We start from the raw sequence: 21,854 nt of genomic DNA, 5'->3' as shown, positions 1-21,854 counted from the left end.
TTTTTTAACGGAAGGGTTTTGTATATTTTAGGAAATAGTCAAAATAGGATAAACTGTGTTTCAGCCTTTTTAGTCCCTTGGGCTGTGTATTTTACTTTTTCTGAAACAATATGATTTCAGAGATTACTTGGGACTTTTCTGATGAGCTGGAAAGAAGCGGCATGGCCCATTGATGGCACCTGCATTCTTACACCTAAACATCTGCCTGCTCAGCGGTATAACTGACCGCTTCATGTGTGTCCTGGAGTGTTAGGTGTTAGCGGTGGAGTCTGTGAGAACCCAGATCTCCATCCCAATCTGTAAAATTACCAGTACAGACTTTTAAAATAACACCCATCTTAACTGTACTGAATCAACTGTGATTTCCTCCATCTGACAGTGATGAGAGAAAAAGAAAATCCACGTCTTTGGAAATTCGAGTCTATTAAAAGAAGGAACTATCCCAATAGGAAAATTGCACTCGGATTTGAAGTTTTATATTCATTGATTTCTTTTGACTCTTGCCTTCATGCATTCATTTAGCAAGCATTTGAGGACTTACTGTGTGACAGGTATTTTTCTGGTCACTAGGGAAACATCGATGAACAAAACTGATTAAAAAAAAAATCTCTGCCTTCGTAGAGCTTACATTGCAGGGGGAGGGGGAGGAGACAGTAAAAGAAGTGATTAAATTATATGGTATAAGATGATGTTAAAGGCAATACAGAGAAATAAAAGAAGGGTGGGGTCAGAGAGTGTGATAGTCAAGGTCAAAGGTCCAATATTAAGTGCTTAGGCACAGTAAAAGAAACAATCAACAAAATGAAAAGGCCCCGACAGAATGAGAGAAAATATTTTCAAATCATATATCTGATAAGGGGTTAATATAAAAGATATATAAAGAGCTCATACAACTTATAGCAAAATATTTAATAATTAACATATATAATTTAATATATAATTTAATTAAAAATGGGCAAAGGACTTGAATAAACATTTTTCCAAAGAAGATATATGAATGGCCAGCAGGTACATGAGAAGGTGCTCGGCATTCCTAATCATCAGGGAAATGCAAATCAAAGCCACAATGAGGTGTCATCTCATACCTGTTAGAGTTGCTATCATCAAAAGACAAGAAATAAGATGGGGCACCTGGGTGGCTCAGTCGTTAAGGGTCTGCCTGCGGCTCAGGTCATGGTCCCAGGGTCCTGGGATCGAGCCCCGCATCGGGCTCCCTGCTCCGCGGGAAGCCTGCTTCTCCCTCTCCCGCTCCCCCTGCTTGTGTACCCTCTCTCGCTGTGTGTCTCTCTCTGTCAAATAAATAAATAAAATATTTTTTTAAGAAAAAGACAAGAAATAAGAAATGTTGGCCAGGATGTGGAGAAAAGGGAACTCTTGTGCACTGTTGGTGGGCATATAATTGATGCAGCCTCTATAGAAGACAGTATGGAGGTTCCTCAAAAATAAATACATAGAGGGGCGCCTGGGTGGCTCAGTCGGTGAGGCATCTGCCTTTGGCTCAGGTCATGATCTCAGGGTTCTGGGATCGAGCCCCGCATCGGGCTCCCTGCTCAGCAGGGAGACTGCTTCTCCCTCTGCCCCTCCTCCTGTTCGTGTTCCCTCTCCTTCTCTCTCTCTCTCTCAAATAAATAAAATCTAAAAAAAAAAATTAAAAATAGAGCCACCCTATGATCCAGTAGTTCTACTTCTAGGTATTTATCCACAGGAAACAAAATCACTATCTTAGAGATAGAGCTACACCCCCATGTTTATAGCAACGTTATTTATAGTAGCCAATACCTGGAGCAACGTAAGTGTACATTGATGGATGAATAAATAAATGAACTGATGGACACACACACACACACACACGCACGCACACACTGGAATATTACTCAGCCATAAAAAAGAAGGAAATCCTGTCATTTGTGACAACATGATGGACCTTGAAGGCATTATGCTAAGTGATATAAGTCAGACGGAGAAAGGCAAATATTATGTGATCTCACATATAGGTGGATTCCCCCCCCCAAAAAAAGGAAAAAGAAGAACAAATTGCTAGAAAAAGAGATCAGATTTGTAATTATCAGGGGTGGGGGTGGGGGCAGAATTGAAGGCAGATGATCAAGAGATACAACACCCGATTGGAAGTAAGTCCCAGGGGTGTAATGTCCAGCATAGTGACTTTAGTCAACACTGGAGTATGCTATGTTGGAAAGGTGCTAAGAGAGTAGGTCCTAGGAGCTGTCCTCACAAGGAAGACTACGTGTCTTCCTTCCTTCCTTTGTATCTGTGTGAGATGGTGGATGTCAACTAAACTTACTGTGGTAATTACTTCACAGTATACATTAAGTCGAGTCATTGTGCTGTGCACCAATTATATCTCTGTAAAACGGGGAAAAAATAAACAGGTCATTAGGGAAGGTTCTCACGGACAGGAAGGCATTTAGGCAAAGATCTGAGGGAGGGACAAGGGAGTGCCATCTGGACAGTGGGAAGGGGTTCCCTTCAGGGGACGTGGCAAGGGAAAGTTCCCTGAAGAGGGAGTGTGCCAGGCAGGCACATCGGTGCAGCCGGGAAGCCAGCGTGGCTGGGCAGGGGGAGCAGGAGATGTGACAGGAGTCAGGGCATCTGGGAAGCCTGGAGGCTTATTATAAGGACTCTAGGTTTTCCCCCGAGAGAGATGGGAGCCACTGCACGTTATAGAGCAGAGGAGCATCATCTGAATTAGGTGTGTAAAGGATGCTTCTTCTAAAGGTGGCTGTGTGAAGACCAGGCTTATTGGAGCTGGAGTGGGAGATGCAAGGAAACCAGGAAACCCGTGGAAGTGACCCATCCCTGAGCCCCTTGGGCCACTTCTGTCCCATGTGAGTTGGGGCGATAGCAGCGGGCATCTCATGGGGCTGTGGTGAGGGGTGAATGAGTTAACACTTGTTAAGTTCCTCAGCACACGGTAGGTGCTGCATGAATATCAGCTGTGGTCAGGGGAGCCTTGCTGCAAGGACTAGGGGGGAAACTTCGATCCAAGTGGTCAGTGGAGATATGCAAAAATCTGGAATTTGGGGACAAGCCTGGATAGAAGTTACACGTTTGGGATTTTGAAACGCATTTGAAACCATCCTGCTATCCATCCCTGAATGCGTGTTACTAAGCACAGAGGTATTTCTGATCACCAAAATGCCTTCGGTGTTAATAGGTTTGTTCTCCATGGAATTTTTCTCCTTTATGGTGATTGTTGGATTTCCTTTGGTACTTACGCTGTGACCCTTGAAACCAACACCTTTTTATGGTTGTAATTCGTTTTTATATTCTCTTCTATTAAGTGCAAAGGCCAAGGTAATTCTTGTTCTTGATACTCACATGCAAGTGCTACGTTTGGACACTGGAAAAGTCCCCGGATGTTGTTCTGAGCTAGAAGAAAAGCAGGGCCCTGCCTGTCTGGTTTGGGTTGTCTGATCCATACGGGCCCGTGGGACTGTGAGTGGCCCATGTGACATGGAGTGCCTTTCTCTTCTTCTGGCCTCCCTTTCAAATGAACTCCTTCCTCTCCTTGCCACTCTTGGTCCATTCCCTGGCTCCTCCCCTTGGAATTGCTGCAAGCACCTACCTCAGGTGACTCCGTGCATCTCCGGACCCCCTTCCCCAGGTGCCACTCCTACCTGCTCCTTCCCATGTAAGAAGTCACAGAAGACCACAGCAAGCGTAATCCACCCTCCTGGCCTTGCATCAGCATCCCACAGCGGCTGGCCCGGCCTCCTCCCCTGGCTCATCCTTCAAGACACGGCTCACCTTGCTTCTTCCAAAGGGTCGCCTCCGACCGGCCCCATGCCAGGGGCTCCCAGCCCTCAGCTGACATCCCCCGCAGCCCATCCCCCCTGTGTGAGGGAGGGGCTCCCTTGTTTCTGGGCTCACAGATTCTTCCTCTGGGTATTTAGTAAGCTTCTTGGGGATACAGACTGTCTGTACTTATATTGGCTTCCCAATCCCTCACTTAAACTCCTGAGGAATTCAGATTTTTTTTTCGCTCCAGATAGATACTACATAGATAGATTTATTACATAATATCCTTAATTCTGGAACAATACCTTATAATTAAATGCTAATATTTTTTGCAGGAAAACTTAATGAACATTCACACGAAGCGAGATGAATAAAGCTGATAGACCTCAGTCTGGGTCACGTTTTGCTGCCAAATGAATTCGGGTGGGCTCAGGTTTTGCCACAAAATAGGATAGGAGTTTTTTTGTTTTGTTTTGTTTTAAGAGTTTCAAATTTCAGAAGTGTAGATCAGGAATTATGGACTCCTGGTAGGTAAATAAAGAAGCGTAGCAAAGCAAATGTCCTGCTGCTGCCACATGATGAATAGCAGCTAGACCTCGAGGGACCAGAGCCTACTCCTCCTGCACTGCATAGTTGGAGATTAAGACAACCCAGGTTATCAGATGTGTTCGCTCTCGGGTATATTAGATGGTGGAGGAGAGGTCGTAGAGGGGAATAGAGACCCCAGGAATAGTCTTCAAGCGGCTCGATCTCCTGGAAGGCTTCTGGAGTTACCTGGGGAGGTTTACCCTGGAGATTAACACCTAATGCAGTTCCTGGCATACTTTGTAACTCACTCACCCTCCACCGCTTGCCCAGGGGGGCAGAACCGTATCTCACTTGGTGGAATCTCTTATACAATGACTCCGTTGGCACTGTTGACTCCAGAAGCCCGTTTGGAAAGAGGTGCCCAGCAGCACACAGCCGTGTCATCATCTGAACACACTTTTGTCACGGCCTCCAGGATGAGGGGAAGAGGGTCCTAGGATTTGTCTATTCCAGGGTGTGAGCAGTTCCAGCCCCGAGGGGCTCAGGGTAAGACACGGATGACAGGGCTGCTGGTGGTGGCGATGGCGACACCCCCTCCCATGGTTGGCAAACTGTATCTTAAACAGCTGTCCGCATTTCATCTGCACAGTAGTGAGCCACCCAGAAGGACTTGTCCTACCTTGCATAGGAGAGCTTGTATCAGACCTCCTCAAAAGACACCTAATTTCTTAAAGTTTCTTTTTCTTTTGACAGGAGCTTTTAAAAAGTAGATACATGTTTGCTGTGTATCACCCCCTCCCCCCAAAAAGGAAATTATACCAAAGAGTTAAAAGGAATGTCCCCTGATCTAAAAATTTCAGTAGGCAGGGATCAGTATTAGCATTCTTGTGAATGTCCTTTCTGATCTCTTATATTATCCTCCGATAGTTAGTTGCATGTAATTATATAAAAATATGTTACTATATTTGCTCTTTGGCATTCTCCTTTTTTTCACTCATTGATCCATAGGAAACATTTTAAATATAGCTTTCCTTTTTAATGGCTTTATATATTCCATTTTATGTTTATTTAGCTAGTTCTCTGGTGACGGAAGTAGGGATTGTTTCTTTTCGGTTTTAATGCTAACAGTGTTGAGGTGAGTATTTTTTTTTTTTAACCTTTTTTGCCCACTCATTTGAAAGGAAGTCCTGTTTTAAATGTCACTGTATTACTTGGTTCTGAGAATCTACCAGAATGTATTCTGTGTATTGCTGAGTTTGGCTACTATTTTATTTTGGGTTTTAGATGAAGATTCATAATTGAAATGATCTGTGGTTTCCTTCTCTCCCTGCCTCCCTTCCTCCCTTTCCTTCATCTGGCTTTGGCTTCATGTTTATGCTAACTTTGTAAAATAAATGTTAGAACAATCGTCTTTAAAAAAAAAAAAAAAAAGATGCTTAAGAAGAACTTATTTACAAAGGACTTGTTTCCTAAAATTCACCTATAAAAGCCATCTGAACCTAGAGCCATTTTTGTTTTACTCAAAGCAGTCCTTTGATGACTTTTAAAAATTCTCTCATGGATGTTGACATATGGTAGGTTTGTCTATGTTGTATTTGAATTAATTTTGATAGTTTATATCTTCCCAGAAGAGAAGTTTCGCTCGCTTTTCAAATTTATTGGCGTGTGTTGTGTGCATATGCACTTAAATCTCTGTTCTGTTTAGAAATGCCAGGGGTTTGTCTCTGGGTTTTTTTCCTTCCTCTGCTTCTTTGTCTTTTTACCCTTTCTTGCTTTCATCCTTAGGAACCAAGTGCTGGGATTATACATACAGTCTTAAGATTTATCTGTTTTCCAGCATATTCATGTCAGCCTGTGTTATTTTATATTTTCTTCCCTCTGCTTTCCTTCCCCCCACCCCCGTTAGAACTGAATGTTTACTTTATGTCTCTTAACATTTGTTTCTGAGGGCTGCTTTGGCTGATTTTCCCCTATTATGAAATGTAGCATTATAATTTTTGTTGTTGTTTAAGCCTCCTGTTAAATGACCTTTTATTTCTCACTCATCTGGAATTCTACTTGTGGATTCTTTTTTAACACCATGCTTATTTCAGAGAGAGTTTCAAAATTGTAAGAAATTGATTTTTTTTTTTCCGTTTAAACTTGAGTCATTTTCTTTCTTTCTTTTTTTTCTTTCACTGTATTGTGGGGTAGTCAGACATCACAGCATGATGATTTGACTTGGAGGACACGGAGGGCTTTATTTGTGGTGTGAGAGGAGTGATGGCCCTGGTAGCCCCCTGCAGTCGAGTTTTTTGGTCCCTGACGCTATGCTAAGCACTCTGCAAGCATTATTCATGTCATTCCTGCACCAACTCTGAAGTAGATGCTCCTCCTGGTACTATGGTTTTATACTTGAGGAAACAGAATCTCCAGGTTGCGTAACTTTAAGCAACAGCAGTCTGACCCCAGAAGCTACAATCTTTCCTTCTCATTTCTAAAAATATCTGATGGGGTTTTTTTTGTTGGTTTTTTTTTAATTTTTTAAATTTTTTTAATTTTTTTTTTAAAGATTTTATTTATTTATTTGAGAGAGAGAATGAGATAGAGCATGAGACGGGGGAGGGTCAGAGGGAGAAGCAGACCCCCTGCTGAGCAGGGAGCCCGATGCGGGACTCGATCCCGGAACTCCAGGATCATGACCTGAGCCGAAGGCAGTCGCTTAACCGACTGAGCCACCCAGGCGCCCCTGTTGTTTTTTTTTTTTAAAGGCCAGTAGTATCTACCATTGTTTCAAAGTTCAAAATTTACCTGTTAAACCAACTGGATTAATTGCATTCAAAACCTCTTGATCCTTATAATTATCCACTCGATAGAAGAAATTGAAGCCCCTACTACATTTTACTGAGTTTCTGTTTATTTCTAAGAGTATTTGCTTGATATGTTAGACTGCTGTGATTCGGGACCTAGAAATGATATATTTATGATGAAGTATACCTTTATCAACATAAAATTACCCTCTGGCATTGCATCTGATGTTTTTCTGTTTTGCCATGTGTTTTACTTTTTATTATGTTAATTTCCTACTCGTTTCTGCTTATTCTTGATATATTGTTGTCTTCGGTTAGTTTTCTTTTTGCATTGTTGGTGTCATTTTGATTAAGGTTTGTCTTTTGTAGGCAACCAGTACTGTATTTTTATTTTTAGGCCAGCCTGGTGGTGCGAAGTGTAATAGAACGCTCTGCCGTTTTCATGGTGGATCTGTTCTCTGGTTTCTTTATGTCATCCTGTTTTTTTCATGCCTGCTTTTCTCACCATTTTCTTTCCTCTCTCACGTGGAAAACATGCGTTTTACTTTGCTGGTCTTCGGTTTTGTCAGTTGTTTTTCCCTCTCGTGGCTAAGAAAGTTTGTTTCCTAACATGGGCGTCAACTAGTTGCACCTTTCCATGTTTATAAAAGTTCAACAAAAACACTGAAATTAAAGGAGTGTTGGTTTAATGCCAAGAATAAAACCGTATATATTTCCAGGTGACGAATTAATATGCTTTTCCTTTCTCCCACTCACTTTCTGGTTTTGTTGATTTACCTGGAATTCGACACAGATCATTGTTGAAGTTATTTTATATAATCATTTTATTATATTTTATATAATGATTTTTTAAGCAGTGTTTCATTTGCACCACCATATATTACTCAAGCCTGTTTGTGTTGCTGAAGTAGTTTTCATGCATCCTACCGTACCATGCCATAGTTGAGTCTTGGTTTTATTTTTTTTTTAATTTATTTATCCTTAGAGGAGATCTTCAAATGTATTTTCACGCAGCTCAGATAACTGAAATGCTCCGTGAGCTTGCTCACCCTAAGAATTACTTTCCACTCCCTACGTACACGAATGGTAAATCACAATGCACAGAATTCCTGTGGCGTGTCTTTTTTTGAAACTCTCCTATGTTGTTTCATGGTTTTCTGTTTAGTATTCTGATCGGGTTCATTTATTGTGTTGTGTCTGTTACAATACTTTAAGCAAAAAGACATTTTATTAAATTATTTAACAGGAAGTCTGGAGGCGACCCCTAAGGCTCCTTCAGCTGGCTGAGAACTGATGTCCCCGCCACTGTAGTCAGCATTTTTTGTTTCCCTTCTGGTTGTAAAAAGGCTGCCATAGCTCCATGCATCACGATCACTTTGAAGACAGGAAGTAAAGGGGTCAGAAATGCTCTTTTCTTCAGTGGCTTTTCTGGAAGTCTGCCCAGCAGACTTCTGTTATAATCCCTGGGCCAGAACGAAGTCATGGCTCTTTGTGGCTGTGACCGAGGCTGGGAAAATGAGTTTCTCTTGTGGCAGTCAGGACTTACCTCAGGGGCTTGGCAGTTCACCCAAAACAAAATCTGTCAGAAAGGAGCAAGAGAGGGTGATTTTTGCAATACCGAAAAGGACGTACGCTCCTTGAGGTGTGCCTAGAGGCATCCCACAGAATCGTAGGATCGGAAGAACTGAACATAAAACGTAATAACTGTCAGTGTCCAGATATGTCAGACGGCCTTATCATTCTTTACCATAATATGCCATTCTGTCATCAACTAGAAGTTGATGTGTTTTCCCAAGATTCCAGACATTGCTGTTACATTTGACATGAGCAAGGATTAGGGAACCAAACAAATTACCCTGACCTTGGTTGGAAAAAATGTGCACACACCATGCCAAGACAAACATGGGGTGTTTGGTTCTCTGTATGGAATAGTGATAGGCTGGGGCCACAGGGGCAGTTAAAATAGTGAATCTTCTACTTCAGGGTTATATTCTTACACTTTTGTTGTTTTAAGATTTTATTTATTTGAGAGTGAGAGAGAGAGCAGGCATGCACAAGCAGGGGGAGGGGCAGAGGGAGAAGCAGACTCCCTGCTGAGCAGGGAGCCCTACAGGGGGCTCGATCCCAGGACTCCAGGATCATGACCTGAGCCGAAGGCAGACGCTTCACCCACTGAGCCACCCAGGCACCCCTGTTAAACTTGTCCAGGGACATAACGAGCTGTTTGCCGTCATCTGTGTGAGGGAATGGATCCGCTGCAACCTTCGATGACTAGTCATCGTATCGTTATATGGGAGGTTGATCTGTGTCCGACAGTCAACAACACAGAGCAACTAACTATATCTTTGAAAAGAGTGGTCCCTCCAAACATCATCCTTGATGGCACATAGCTTTCTTCTACCAAGTTCGAAAAAGTCAGAACTGCTGCTCAGTGGCCACCCAGACTCCATTATTTTGAGGCCACGGCCGAAAGAGAAAGATACGGAGCAGAAAAGAAAGCCCACTGCCTGATCAATCCCTAAGAGAGATACTCTTAAAGATTAGCTTCTTTGGGACAGCAGGGAGCAGATAAAATAGAAGCACATCTCTGCTCAGAGCAGTGACCATAAAAACTCAATCCTTGGCAACTGGGAAGCAGAGTTGGTGTCGCTGAGCGGGGCAGTTGGTGCCTCGTGTCCCAGGGGGACAGGCAAGGGGCAAGAAATGGGACATATGGTTCTTATTGTCTGATGCGCAGCGTGGGCTTCCCTCCAGAGAGGACAGCTTTTTCCCTGGCATCGGGAGGAAGGAAAGTGGGCAGTCCCGTGCTCTCCATCTCTGCACGGACTCCACGCGAACGGCGAGCAGGAGCAGATGACAGAAGCTCAGATGGCTTCATCCAGGGCTGTAGTTTTCACAACTTCCAATAGCTCTTGACTCCTGAAAAAGCGCTCAGTTAAAATTTAGTGCACGTAAAGCCAGAGGCAGTAAAGGGCAGTTGATGGCCTTTGAATGAAAGAACAGTTTTATCCCATCAGACGTGCTTGCTGCGGGCCCCACGGGGAAGCCTAACGCTTTCCCGCCTTGGGAGGAGGACACCTCGGATCCTGGGCCTGGGGTGTTCTGTGAGTGAAGAGTGTGTGTTCGTGCGTTGCCCCCCGCCCCCAGGGCATGTGTGTGCTTTCTCCTCTGGGACCCCTGGCTTTCCAGGGGCATCAGAGGACTTCCCAGCAAGTGTGGGGAATGGTGAATTAGGCCGGCTCGAGTTTCTCGTGTCACAGCAAGGATAAGCATGCTGTTTTAGGCCATGCCCTGTTCCGTACGCGGTTCAGGATACAAGAACTGGCAGTATTCGAGAGAGCTCTTTTAGACTAATAATTTCAAAGCAAGACAAACCCATGGTGATTAATGGGGCTTATTCCCATCACCTGCCAACTAGATTTTTAAGAAGCTTAATTTCAGATGGGTCCTTTAGAGGTTTTGGAATGTCTGAGGATTTGGTTCTCTTCCGCCTTAAGAGACCTCTGTGGAATAAGCTCTCTAGCCATTAGGACTGATCAGAAATTAGTTGATTAGGTGGAATATAGTGCCATGATCACTGCTGTTTTAATTAAATGAACACTATATGACAACTAGTTAGCTTGCTTCTTTTTTTTTTCTTTTTTTCCTTTCAATTTTGCCTTCTTTTCCATTTCCAACACCCACTCTACACCAGGGTCTGTCCAGCCTTCCTAGAACTCCACAGCAAAACGCATGGTGAACTTGGCCATGGGAGGCTGATTATCTGTGGGTGGCCCGAGAGGAAGTGCCCGAGAGGCATCCCACCCATTCTGGCCTGTAAATGCTTTTCATGCTCTGAAGGTAGAGGACCAGCCTGTTTCAAGTACCTCCCACCTCCTGTAGTGAGTCCAGACTTCACGGGTGGGCTAGATCTTCTTCCACGGGGCCCTGGGTATTGGGGCCTTATTCCAAAGGCCTCAGACTTGACTCGAAGTATCGGGCTTCACAGCCATGGGAGGGTGTGAGGAATATAGCACAGGCGGGGTCCTTACGTGTTGGACACTGGGACTTAGCTTGAGGTGGACGGGGAATGGGAAACCAAAATCTTCTAGAGAAGTGGTTTTTAACCTCTGTGCTCTGTGGTCCATATCAGAATTGGGTGTATAATTCCAGAGCTCCTCAGATGAGTCTAATTACAGCTCTCTAGTAGAGGACCAATGTCCGTCAGTCTTCTGCCAAGTTTCTTAAAATGAGGCCTAAGAACAACCTGCTTCAGCTTCACCTGGGGAAAAGGGGAGCTTCTAAAATTAGATTCTCAGGCATCACTCAGACCTACCCCGGGGGATGGGCCAAGGCATCTGCATTTTCATAGCCCTTCTGAGAGTCTGACACTAACTGTCCAGACTTCATGGCGATCGGGAGTCCAGGCCCCGCCCCCAAAGGACATTGGTATCCTGAATGAAGAGTATGTGCCTGGTGGGTGCCCTGGCTGGACAGCTTATGTGGGAATCGGCAGCTCCCATGGGGACGGCTGTGTCAGGCTGCCGGAACACACACAAACAACAGACCCGCTCTTTTTTCCCCATTGAAATGGAAACCATGGAAGTGGTCTCTGTGGGGGAGCGCGAGGGGACAAATGTGCGTTCAGGGCCTCTTTGGGGTCACCTGCTGTTCAGAGCCTTCCTCTGAACAGACAGCGAGCAAACGGGCTGGGAGGTGAGAGAATCCACTTGAATCTATTTCGAGGTTTTGAAATGTCCCGGCCTCACCGTCTGAGCTTGACCCTCACACAGCTTTTCCCGGTTGGTCTCACCTGGCCGGCAGGTGTGCGTGGAGTCTGGCACACTGTCAGGTGCTGGGTGTGCTAGAGACGGCGGGGTACGCAGCCCCAGGGCTCCCTCGGCAGCTCTGTCTCCCCGGGGCCCGGCCCGCGGTGTGTACTTTGGCATAGGATGGAGACCGGCCACATCGCTCTTCCCTGGAGTTAAAAAGTGAATCATTACACCTCAGGCCACTTCTCCCCATTTCATCCCACCCTTCTCCTGGTTGAGGACAGAACTGCTTTTGTTTCTCCGTCCTATAGAATTTGATTGGATTTGAGGCCACCTGTTTGTTCCATAGGGTAACCCAGGCCCACTCTGTGACTCAAGAAGGTGGGAGAATACAACAGGGTAAGTACACTTACATGCAAATAGACATGACAGAATTATATAGAATAGTTTTTTAGGAACGTGGAAATTACCAGAATCACTCAAGAAATAAAAAATATGAATAAATACAAGCCACGAAAGAATGTTACAGCAATAAAAAGTTTGCCTTCCCCAAATGGACAAGGCTCAAGTGGGTTTACGTAAAACACAGGCCAGTTTAAAGAACAGAAAAAGAGGGAAAGCTACCCCGTTTGCTTCATGAGGGCAGGAGTACCTTGCTATGAAATTGGAAAGGAAAGCATAAGAATAGAAACTTGGAGACCAGTCACGGTTATGGTTATAGAGTCAAAAGATCTCAACCAAATCCTCACGAATCTAATACAGCTCTATTTAAAAAAAAACAAAAAAACATAGCCAGTTAGAGTTTATTTTAGGACTACAAGAATGACTGAGCAAAGACACTGTATTGATACAATTTACCTTCTCAATGGATTAAAGAAAAGCTAGGATCTCCTGGGTGACTGTGTTAGTTAAGCATCCAACTCTTGGTTTCAGCTCAGGTCATGATCTTAGGGGTCATGAGATCGAGCCCCGCATTGGACTCCACACTCAGTGTGGAGCCTGCTTGGGATTCTCTCTCTCCCTCTGCCTCTCCCCCCCGATTGCATGCATGCACTCGTTCTCTCTCTCTCTCAAATAAATAAATAAAACCTTTTTAAAAATAAGAAAAGCTATATGACCAACTTAATAAATGGAAAGGGAAAAAATCAGTAAAATTTAGCACTTGCAAGGGAATTTCCTTAACCCAATTAAAGGTATCAATAAAAGATCCACTGCAAACATTATGCTTAATGATGAAAATCTAATCACATGGACATCAAAGATGGGATGGAGGCAGGCATGTTCTCTACCCCATTTTTTTAAACCGCATTTTATGCCGCAGGCCATCACCAGCGCCTTATTAAGACAAGAACCATAATATAGGTAAGAAATGGAAAGAAAAGGACAAAGTGTGGATGACTTGATTAGCGGAAAATCCAGGAGAACCTACAGACTGTCAGAACAAAGAAGGGAGCCCCGTGAGGCTGCGGCACAGTGTCCATCTGCAGAGACAAGCAGTAGGACTGGCCTGTTAGGAGACAGGACAACAGACCCCACTCTTTAGAGCAAGCAGAACATGGTTAGGAATAAATGCAACATAAGATGCGCACAACTTTTCTGGAGAAGATTAGAAAAATACAAAACATAACTGAAGGGGGTGCCTGGCTGCCTCCCTCAGTGGAGCCTGCGACTCTTCATCTCGGGATCCTGAGTTCAAGCCCCACGTTGGGTGTAGACATTACCTAAAAATCAAAACAAAACAAAAGCGAACAAAAAACCGTAATTGAAGGACCCAAAAAAACCGCAGTCGATATTCTAAAGATACCAATTCTCTTCAAATTAATGTGGGAATTCAGTACAGTGTCATACGGTGCTTTTTCTCATGAAACTTAAAGAACTGATCTTTAAAATCAAAAGGAAAGGCACATAGCCCCAAATAGCCAATAAAAGCCTTGAAGAACAACACATCGTAGGCAACCTCCCTTGTCGGATGTGAGGACTTACTTCCAGTTAAGGCCGTGTGGTGTGAATGCAGGGTTACACGAATAGATGAACAGAACGGAAGTGGAACCAGAACGAGAACTCTGCATATAAAAAATGCAGTGTGACAGCAGCGACATTACGAATCCGGGAGGAAGTAATGAGCTGTTAAGTGGTGCTCAGACAACGGATCATCCACGTGGGGAAAATGAGGTGACAGTCCTCCGTTCATGAGAGTATCTATGGGTAGGTGGAGAACGTGAATGTTAAAAGTATTTGTAAAGGTTAAAACATCTGGAAGAAAATCTACGAGAATATATCAGTGACCTTGGGTCATGAGAACATTACCCCAGGGCCACAGTTTGAAAAGCAAACTTAAAACGTACATTTGACAGAAGACATCACACACAAAACTAAAGGATCTGCCACAGACTTGGAAAAGATTTTTACAGTGCATCTGGCAGACAAAGGATAATGTCCAGAATATACAAATTGCTGTCATCGAGTAATGGTGAAGTAAAAATCTAATCAAAAAGTAGACCGAAAATATGAGCAGGCAGTCAACAGAAGAAACACTCCAGTCAGCTTATAAACATATGGAAAGAGGTGTGGCCTCTGGTAACTAGGGAAATAAAAATCAGAATCCTAAGCAGCCATTTCTTACCAGTCTGCCTGACAAAATTAAAACACTGTGATGGTACCAAGGGGTGGTGAGACCATGGAGCAATATGAACTTGACCTTGTGGGTAGGAGTGAAACTGCTAACAGCCATGTTACAGCACAGTTCGACTGTCTCAGGCTCAGTTGAAGAGGGACATAATCTACTACTAGCAGTCCCACTCGTGGGTAGATAATGCAGAGAAGCTTTCTCAAGCATGTAAAAAGACAGTGTCCACTGCTGCATTATTCCTAACAGACAAGTTAACAATCCACAGAAAAGGGGCGCCTGGGTGGCTCAGTCGTTAAGCGTCTGCCTTCAGCTCAGGTCACGATCCCAGATCCCAGGATCCTGGGATCGAGCCCTATATCGGGCTCCCTGCTCCGCAGGAAGCCTGCCTCTCCCTCTCCCACTCCCCCTACTTGTGTTCCCTCTCTTGCTGTCTCTCTCTCTGTCAAATAAATAAATAAAATCTTAAAAACAAAAAACAAAAAACAATGTGCTGTTTGCCTTCTGTAGGCAGCTAGCTAGTCAGCAGTGAACGTGAAGTAAATAGAGCAATGTGGATTAAAACAGGCGTATTCCCGAAAGGTGCAAAAAGCAAGTCGCCGTGCAGTGTCACCCATATAAATTTCAAATACACACAGAACAATACTATATATTTTTTATGAATAGGCACATATGTAGTTTATTGAAAACATACATAGGGATAATGAAGTACCAGATTCAGGATGGTGGTTACCTGGCGAAGATAGGGTTTGAGGTGGGAAGGACACAAGGGACTAAACTACCACATGTCATGTGCCCCTGTTGTAAAATTAGGTTTTTTTTTTAAATTATTTATTCATGAGAGAGGGGGAGGGGCCGAGGGAGGGGGAGGGAGAGAATCTCAAGCAGACTGTGCTGAGTGTGGAGCCCGACGCGGGGCTCGATCCCATGACCCTGAGATCATGATCTGAGCTGAAATCAGGACACTTAGTTGACTGAGCCCCCCGAGGTGCCCCGTAAAATATTAAGACTTGATAAAAGTGAGTGGAGGGTGTATGGCTGCTTGTGTAATGCTCTCTAGGTTGTGGGTATGACATCTTCCTCGTGCATACACACACCGATGGTGATGGGGTAGAGGTTGCCTGGGCAAAAGCAGCTCTCCCCAAGAAGCCATGGGAAACTTCACCATGGTGGGTGTAGCGTGGTCCAAGGTTTGACCCTTATCTTTGCAAACCCAGAAACTTTTGCTTTTTGCTTGTTTATTTGCTTCCCCCACCCCCCCACCCCCCGCATGCTTTGCTTTGTTTCATTGCCAGCAAACCAAAGCTAGATTTGTTTCTCAGGGGCAGACTCAAAAACGGAATTCACAGATTGAATGAACCCAGAATGCCAACTTAGTAATTTGTAAAGAACAATACATAGGACAGCACCCACTCAGCCTCGCCTGAGCCTGGGGGTGTTTCCCCCTTGAGCTGCTCCCCGGGAAGCAGAGACATGGCTGGAGGGTGACTCGGGGGCACGTGGTGAGAAGTGTCTGCTGCAGAAACTAACATCCAAGGTTCCCGTGGCCAGAAGATTTCCTCCAACGCAGGATTCCAGCTTGTAATCAGGATACAGGCTGCGTGTTATGCTCAGGGTCGTGGGGTCTACACATCCCTCTTTCGGGACTGGCTGGAAGCACCCCGCGGGCTTCACGGAGGGGCTGAGCATCTCTGAGACTGGGAGACCAGAAAATGCCAACGTGGGCTTGACATGGTTTGAAACGTTGCTTTTTTACCTTTTCGGGTGTGTATATTTGCCATCTCTTCCATCATAGAAGCCAGTCTTTATGCTGACATAGAGTAATGCTTAATTACTAATTTAATGACTAAATTAATTACTAGTCAGCCAACGTGCTTGGTATTTTCCTTACAAAATCTGAGTTGAATGGGCATTTCAGGGAGACGGAGCATATTCACCCAGTGTTTCTTCATTCCTGTGCCCCTCCGTTTGGCCGTTATGCCCGTCTCACTAAGTGTGACCTTGCTCTGCACATTGTAGATGCTCTGGAACTCTCTTTTATCGAAGCCTGCTTCTCCATCCCCCACCCTTCCATCCACTGAGCTCTTCTCGCGGACCTCGGAACCCTTCCTCCCCCGAGTGACCATGCGGTCCTCCCCCAGATCGTCGTGTGCATTAGTCTCTCTCATGCCCGTCACATCGGCCTCAACTCCCAAGTTCCTGGAGAAAACTCCATGCTAACCGCCACGTGCCAATGACAGGCACTGATCATGCACAACTACCAAATGCGTATTACACCCCTGACTTATAATTATAGTGGCCTTTCCCATTTTCAAAGGTGCTTTTTCGTACATTTTTATTTGATTTTTCCGGTAACCGTGCAAGATTATGAGAGCCACGTTCGCAGATGCCACAGTCGGTAACCAAGTCTACCACGGGCCCTTTGCGGAAATACTAGGCCAGCCAGGATGGTGGTGAGCCGTGGCATGCTGGGGGTGGAGTAGGAAGACATACATTATTCAACTCCTGCATTCTTAAACAGAGCCCCTAGCTTCCCAGCGCATTTGGGGATGCATCTGAAGAGGTGCTTTGGGTTCTTTGATCAACTTGATGATCAACCCCAAATATAGCCCCCACATCAGAACGACTCTGCCCCAGAGACAAGTTCGTTCTTCAGAAGGGCTCAGGAGCACATAGTGGTTGAGATCAGCCGTTTTTTCCATTCCAGCCACTCAAGAGTTCAGTTATTGATAGCCGTGTGGTCGCAGAGAAATTTTAAAACTAAACTCAAGACTTAAAAAAGAAAACCTTTGTGTCCAGTTTTTCAAGTCTGCGTTTTACTGGGTAGGACGTTACCAGAATGACCACTCTGCTACCAGACCCGTGGAGACTCAGGCCAGCTTGTGGCCCAGAGCCCTGTCTTGCGTCCCGGGCATCCCACAGCTTCCAGTTCGCGTCGGCTGCAGACCCGTCCCGCCACGGACCTGAAGGACGCTGTGGTTCGTCCTCCGCTCCCCAAGAAAGTTCCAGTAGGAACGTGCCCCCGGCAGCCAAGTCCCCCGATGAGCTGCTATATCGGGCCTTCTTTCACTCACTCTACAGTAGTGAAGACTGGGTGGCACGGATAGGAGTCTTTAAATGCAAGATTTATTCTGTTTCTTTTTAAAGAAATTCTGCACTCCCCCCTCCCCCTTCTCTTGGCTCTGAGTGAGGAGTTCGGATCTGAATCCACACACGTCCGTACACACATACACTCTTAGCTCACGGGGTGTAAGATAGTTCTCAGTTTTTGCTCGTTATCCCTCTTTGCCTTAAAAATGTGATGCCTCTTAAAAATGGCATGCCTCCTGACTGCCAAGCCCTAGCAAAACTTGGTGCCTTATGAATATGCAGAGGAGTTTTCCATAAAATGATGTGGCTGCAGCAGCCCTTTGTGTTCTGGAAAAAAACATTTCCAGGGGCCCCTTGAGACTTCGCCCGTGCTCGTGGAGAACAAGGCTTCCCGAAGAGAAGAGGAAGCCGGGAGAATAGGGCATGATTGGATTGGTTAAGTGGACGATGATTCGAGGAGGAAAAGTGCTTCCCTGGTTGAATCTGTCCGTGGCCGCGCTGCCCCCCACTGGCCTGGGGGGCCCCTCACTGCGGAGGGTATCGCTCTTCCGATGCTGCTCGTTAGCATTATGGATTGAGTCCCGGGGAACGACTGTCTTCGGGAATTTGTTTACAACTGAACCTTGCACACCCTTCCTTAATCCAACAATTGGCTAATTCTTAAAATTGAAAGAAAAGGAGTAACAGCAAAACTAGCCTATCCGTCTACTTGTCATTAGAGACTCGGCTGTCGGGAGCCATAATGAGGTACCATATTAATTCCAGAATGTGTTTTTGTCCCCCGGACGACAGTGACGGTTAGATTATGCAGTTTTCTCGTGTTAGTGAAAGTCAGCCTATCCAGATAACCAGAATAAGTAAAAGAAGTCCGTTTTGTGATTCTGAATTAATTACTTCTTAATTGCACTGCTTTTCTCGCTCCTTTTCGAAATTTGCTTCTCTGAAGTCATTTTCCCAGTCAGGAGGGAAAATTAGTGTCTGTGGGCCATTTTCCTTTCAGATGTCCCCGTTCGTGTGGAATTGCTGGCCATTGTCCGTGAGCTGCTCGCTCGGCCACTTGAGTCCTTAACTGCTTAAATGCTTTTAGCCGTGGCTGAGCTCCAGAGATGACTTTATTTTAAGAAATCTGTCTTCTTTTCCCACTGATTTGCCATTTAAGATAGAGGCCTTTAATTCTGGAAGCCGATCCCTCACAGCCGCGGTAAATGGCGTTAAGAGCTAACAGGTAGAACAAGGTTTTTAAAGTGGATTGGCACCATGGAAGGTTTCCAGCGGCTTCCGTGCGGGTGGCAGTATGCTTCACTGCATGAAGTGCAGGGACAGTCTGCAGATCACAGAGGCCAGCAGGGGCGGACCTCGTGGTGGGCGCCCACGGACAGGTCCCTACCCTGCTGCAGGCTCCCAGCAAAAATCTTTCACTCTTTGGACCTTGGGTATAAAAAGACTGTTCCAGAACGGTTTCTCTCAGGGCAAAGAGGCTTTACTGTCTCCCCAGCCTTTTTCCAAGTGGGTGTCCGTGGTACCACCATTTTGGGGGAAACTCTCTAAATGCACTGAAACCCCAAGTTGATGGTTGCCTCACGGTCCTAACAGGCTGCAAGCCCGCCCCAGATGTATTGCTCTGTGTCTGGAACCATCACCTCCATGCTTGCGTGTTCTCCAGGTCGACGGGGCCTGCCTTGGGGGCTCCCTTATGATGGTTTCTACTGAGCTGGGTCTACCTTAATGGGTCATTTCTGCCTCTAGTGTGGGATACTTTAGCGTCTTCAACCTCGAGCTGGCCGAGTCCTATTTTTGAAAAGAGCCATTGCTTGTCCTCGCAGTCTTGTGTCTGTTTGTGGAGAACAGACGTGAGAAGTGCCTTGTGTTGATCCCCATAGTTTCTCCCCGCCGCCCCCCCTTCGCCCCAGATCGACTTTGTTCAGAGGCAGTCCCTGGGTTCTTTCAGTACTCCTTAAAATGAAAGGTGAGAGCGGGCAGGCTCAGGTTCCCACGGGCCCACACCCTGCCCCAGCCTTGCAGGGTGACAGACGTGTGTCCCTGCTGCCTTGGGGTGGGGGGTGGGGGTGGTCGGTGGGACAGAGCCAGGTTCCAAATACAGCTTTGCCAAGATTCCCAGAAGCCCCACGTGTGCTGCAGAAACGAGAAAAGAGCATCAATACACAGTTGGCCCCACCCCCCAGAAATAACCACTGTGAATTGTGAAAAGCACATCTCTAGAGGTGTATCTGCATGTGAGAATAAATTGGACTTCACTGTTTTAAAACATGCTTTTTTTTTCTTCAGCGTTAGAAAGATGTTCTCAATATGTTACTTTTCGCCGAAATCATCTTTTAAAATGTAACTCCGGTTGTGTTTTTCTGTTTCCTTATGTCCCGTTGTCACTTTCTCTCAGAATGTGCCGGTCCCTTCTGCAGATAACCAGTTCGTCCGAGAAGGTCCACCCCAGCCGGGCGGGCTGCTTGCGCTCTCCAGAGCCTTCCCGAGACAGGTCCGGGTTCTTCGTTCAGAGAACCGTCTTTTCCCTTCCCTCAGGTGTCAACGGAAGCAGTGGCGGGTAGACCTGCCAGCCACCAGCGTGGTGATCACGTTCCACAATGAAGCCAGGTCGGCCTTGCTGAGGACAGTGGTCAGGTGAGGGCAGGAGAGTTCCCCCGTTGCCCACCTGCTGCACCTTATGGGAGGCGCTCACTGGTAGGGGTGCTGGACACGGCCCCGCGTCCCCAGTGCACTCGGGCCAGGGCTGTCTGGGGGGGATAGGCAGGTCCCTTGACTGCAGCATGAGGAGTGGCTGATGGCTTCTCCAGCCAAGGATTGGGACCAGCACATGAGAATCCCCCGCCCCAAATGATACCCCTTACAGGCCTCCAACCTTTATTTTTCTGTCTCCTCAGTGTGCTTAAGAAAAGCCCTCCCCACCTCATAAAAGAGATCATCTTGGTGGATGACTACAGCAATGACCGTAAGTACCATGTCAGATTCCTCCCCCATGCCCAGCCCTTCTCCTGGACGCCAGCTTCCCTTAGTGTGGGTGCTAATGATGAGTTTCCTGAAAAGGCCAGAAATCAGGGCCCGCAGAAAGAAGAGGTGCCTCCTTGATGCCCCAGGACATCCTCCACCCACAGATGACCGAGATTCACAATACTTGAATACGAAGCCCATGTAAACGGGGTTCCACATGTTCTGCTTCTCTCCTTCCCTAGCTGAAGACGGGGCTCTCTTAGGGAAAATTGAGAAGGTGCGGGTTCTCAGAAATGATCGGCGAGAAGGTAAGACTCTTTTCTTAATTGAATACCAAGACAGTTGAATTCTGACTTTTCCCGAGCCCAGCAATAACTTAAAGAAATGTTTCAGCTAAAAGAACAATTAACTTTCTAGTCTTTTTTGTCTGTCTGTCTCTCCCAGAGCCTCTTGGGAGCCTCTCCCTGCAAAGCCTAGGGAGGACATTCAAAGCTTAATTGAAATTGTTTGTATACTAGGGCAGGAGTTCAAATTATATTTTTATTTATGTATTTAGAAAATTGGCTCCTCTCTTCCTTTTACAATCTAGGAAGTCTTCTCAGTCCCTGGAGTACTAGGGTTTAGAAGAAAAACAAAGATTTAGCAATGAGAAGTTTAATGACTCCATGCTCCAGGCATCTGATAAAATAAGGGATTCAAGTTTGACAGCCCGCTGAAGGTGAGGCATCCCAAGAAGGGAGGAGATAGCCCTGCAATCACATGCTTATTGGATTTTGCAAATGCCAGCTTCAAAACCTGCTGTCAGTCTTATCTGCCGGAGCTGGGCTCATCGAGTTGACTTTATTGGCAGGTATAAGAGAGACTCCAAAGGGGGAAAGTATTACTTTGAAGTGTCTGGAAAGGAAGCTAAAACCACAATGTAATTAACATCCAGTGTATCAGTGCTGTTGGAGGGCATGGTGGCTGGCATCTAGACTCCACCATAGTCCGGAGAAACCTTTCCGTATAGGAAGATTGCACAGCTTCAGAACATGCCGTTTTGGTTATTTGAGGATGACTCTGTTGATCTGGAGTGGTGCTTGCATTCCCTGATCAATGGACACTCTTTCTTCTGGTTCCCTGGACAGTGCAGCTGCAGACAAGCAGTGCAGTTTTTCTTAGCACGAATTTCATCCGCCATAAAGTGATTGAGCCTGTTTGGACAATGCCTTCAGCACCATATTTTAACAAACTCAGGTCATCAATCCAGATGTTCAAGATACATAGACAGTGGGACCGGCCTTGCTCCTAAGCAAGCTCTATTTGCTGGACTCCCATCTGTCTCCCAAGCTTAGAATAAACCAAAACTTT

At 45.7% G+C, this 21,854-nt stretch overlaps 1 protein-coding gene across 7 annotated transcripts in view; it reads left to right on the top strand.

Annotated features, from left to right (window-relative positions):
• GALNT2 (polypeptide N-acetylgalactosaminyltransferase 2) overlaps positions 1 to 21,854 on the top strand; it is a 181,272-nt gene that overhangs the window by 125,366 nt on the left and 34,052 nt on the right. For all 7 annotated transcript variants that reach the window (XR_012374330.1, XR_012374331.1, XR_012374332.1 and 4 more), the window contains exons 4-6: positions 20,079 to 20,177; positions 20,438 to 20,505; positions 20,747 to 20,812. Coding sequence is in view for 3 of the 7 variants with exons in the window: in XM_073879065.1 (XP_073735166.1) it covers positions 20,079 to 20,177; positions 20,438 to 20,505; positions 20,747 to 20,812 (233 nt within the window). In the remaining 4 variants the exon portion in view is untranslated. The remainder of the gene's footprint in view (positions 1 to 20,078; positions 20,178 to 20,437; positions 20,506 to 20,746; positions 20,813 to 21,854) is intronic.

Source organism: Callorhinus ursinus, unplaced genomic scaffold (assembly GCF_003265705.2).
Source record: "Callorhinus ursinus isolate GAN/ISIS: 27379988/994484 unplaced genomic scaffold, GSC_fseal_2.0 scaffold32, whole genome shotgun sequence".
Taxonomy (NCBI): Eukaryota; Metazoa; Chordata; class Mammalia; order Carnivora; family Otariidae; genus Callorhinus; species Callorhinus ursinus.
The sequence above is the reverse complement of the archived record's forward strand: the minus strand, read 5'-3'. Positions and strand labels throughout refer to the sequence as shown.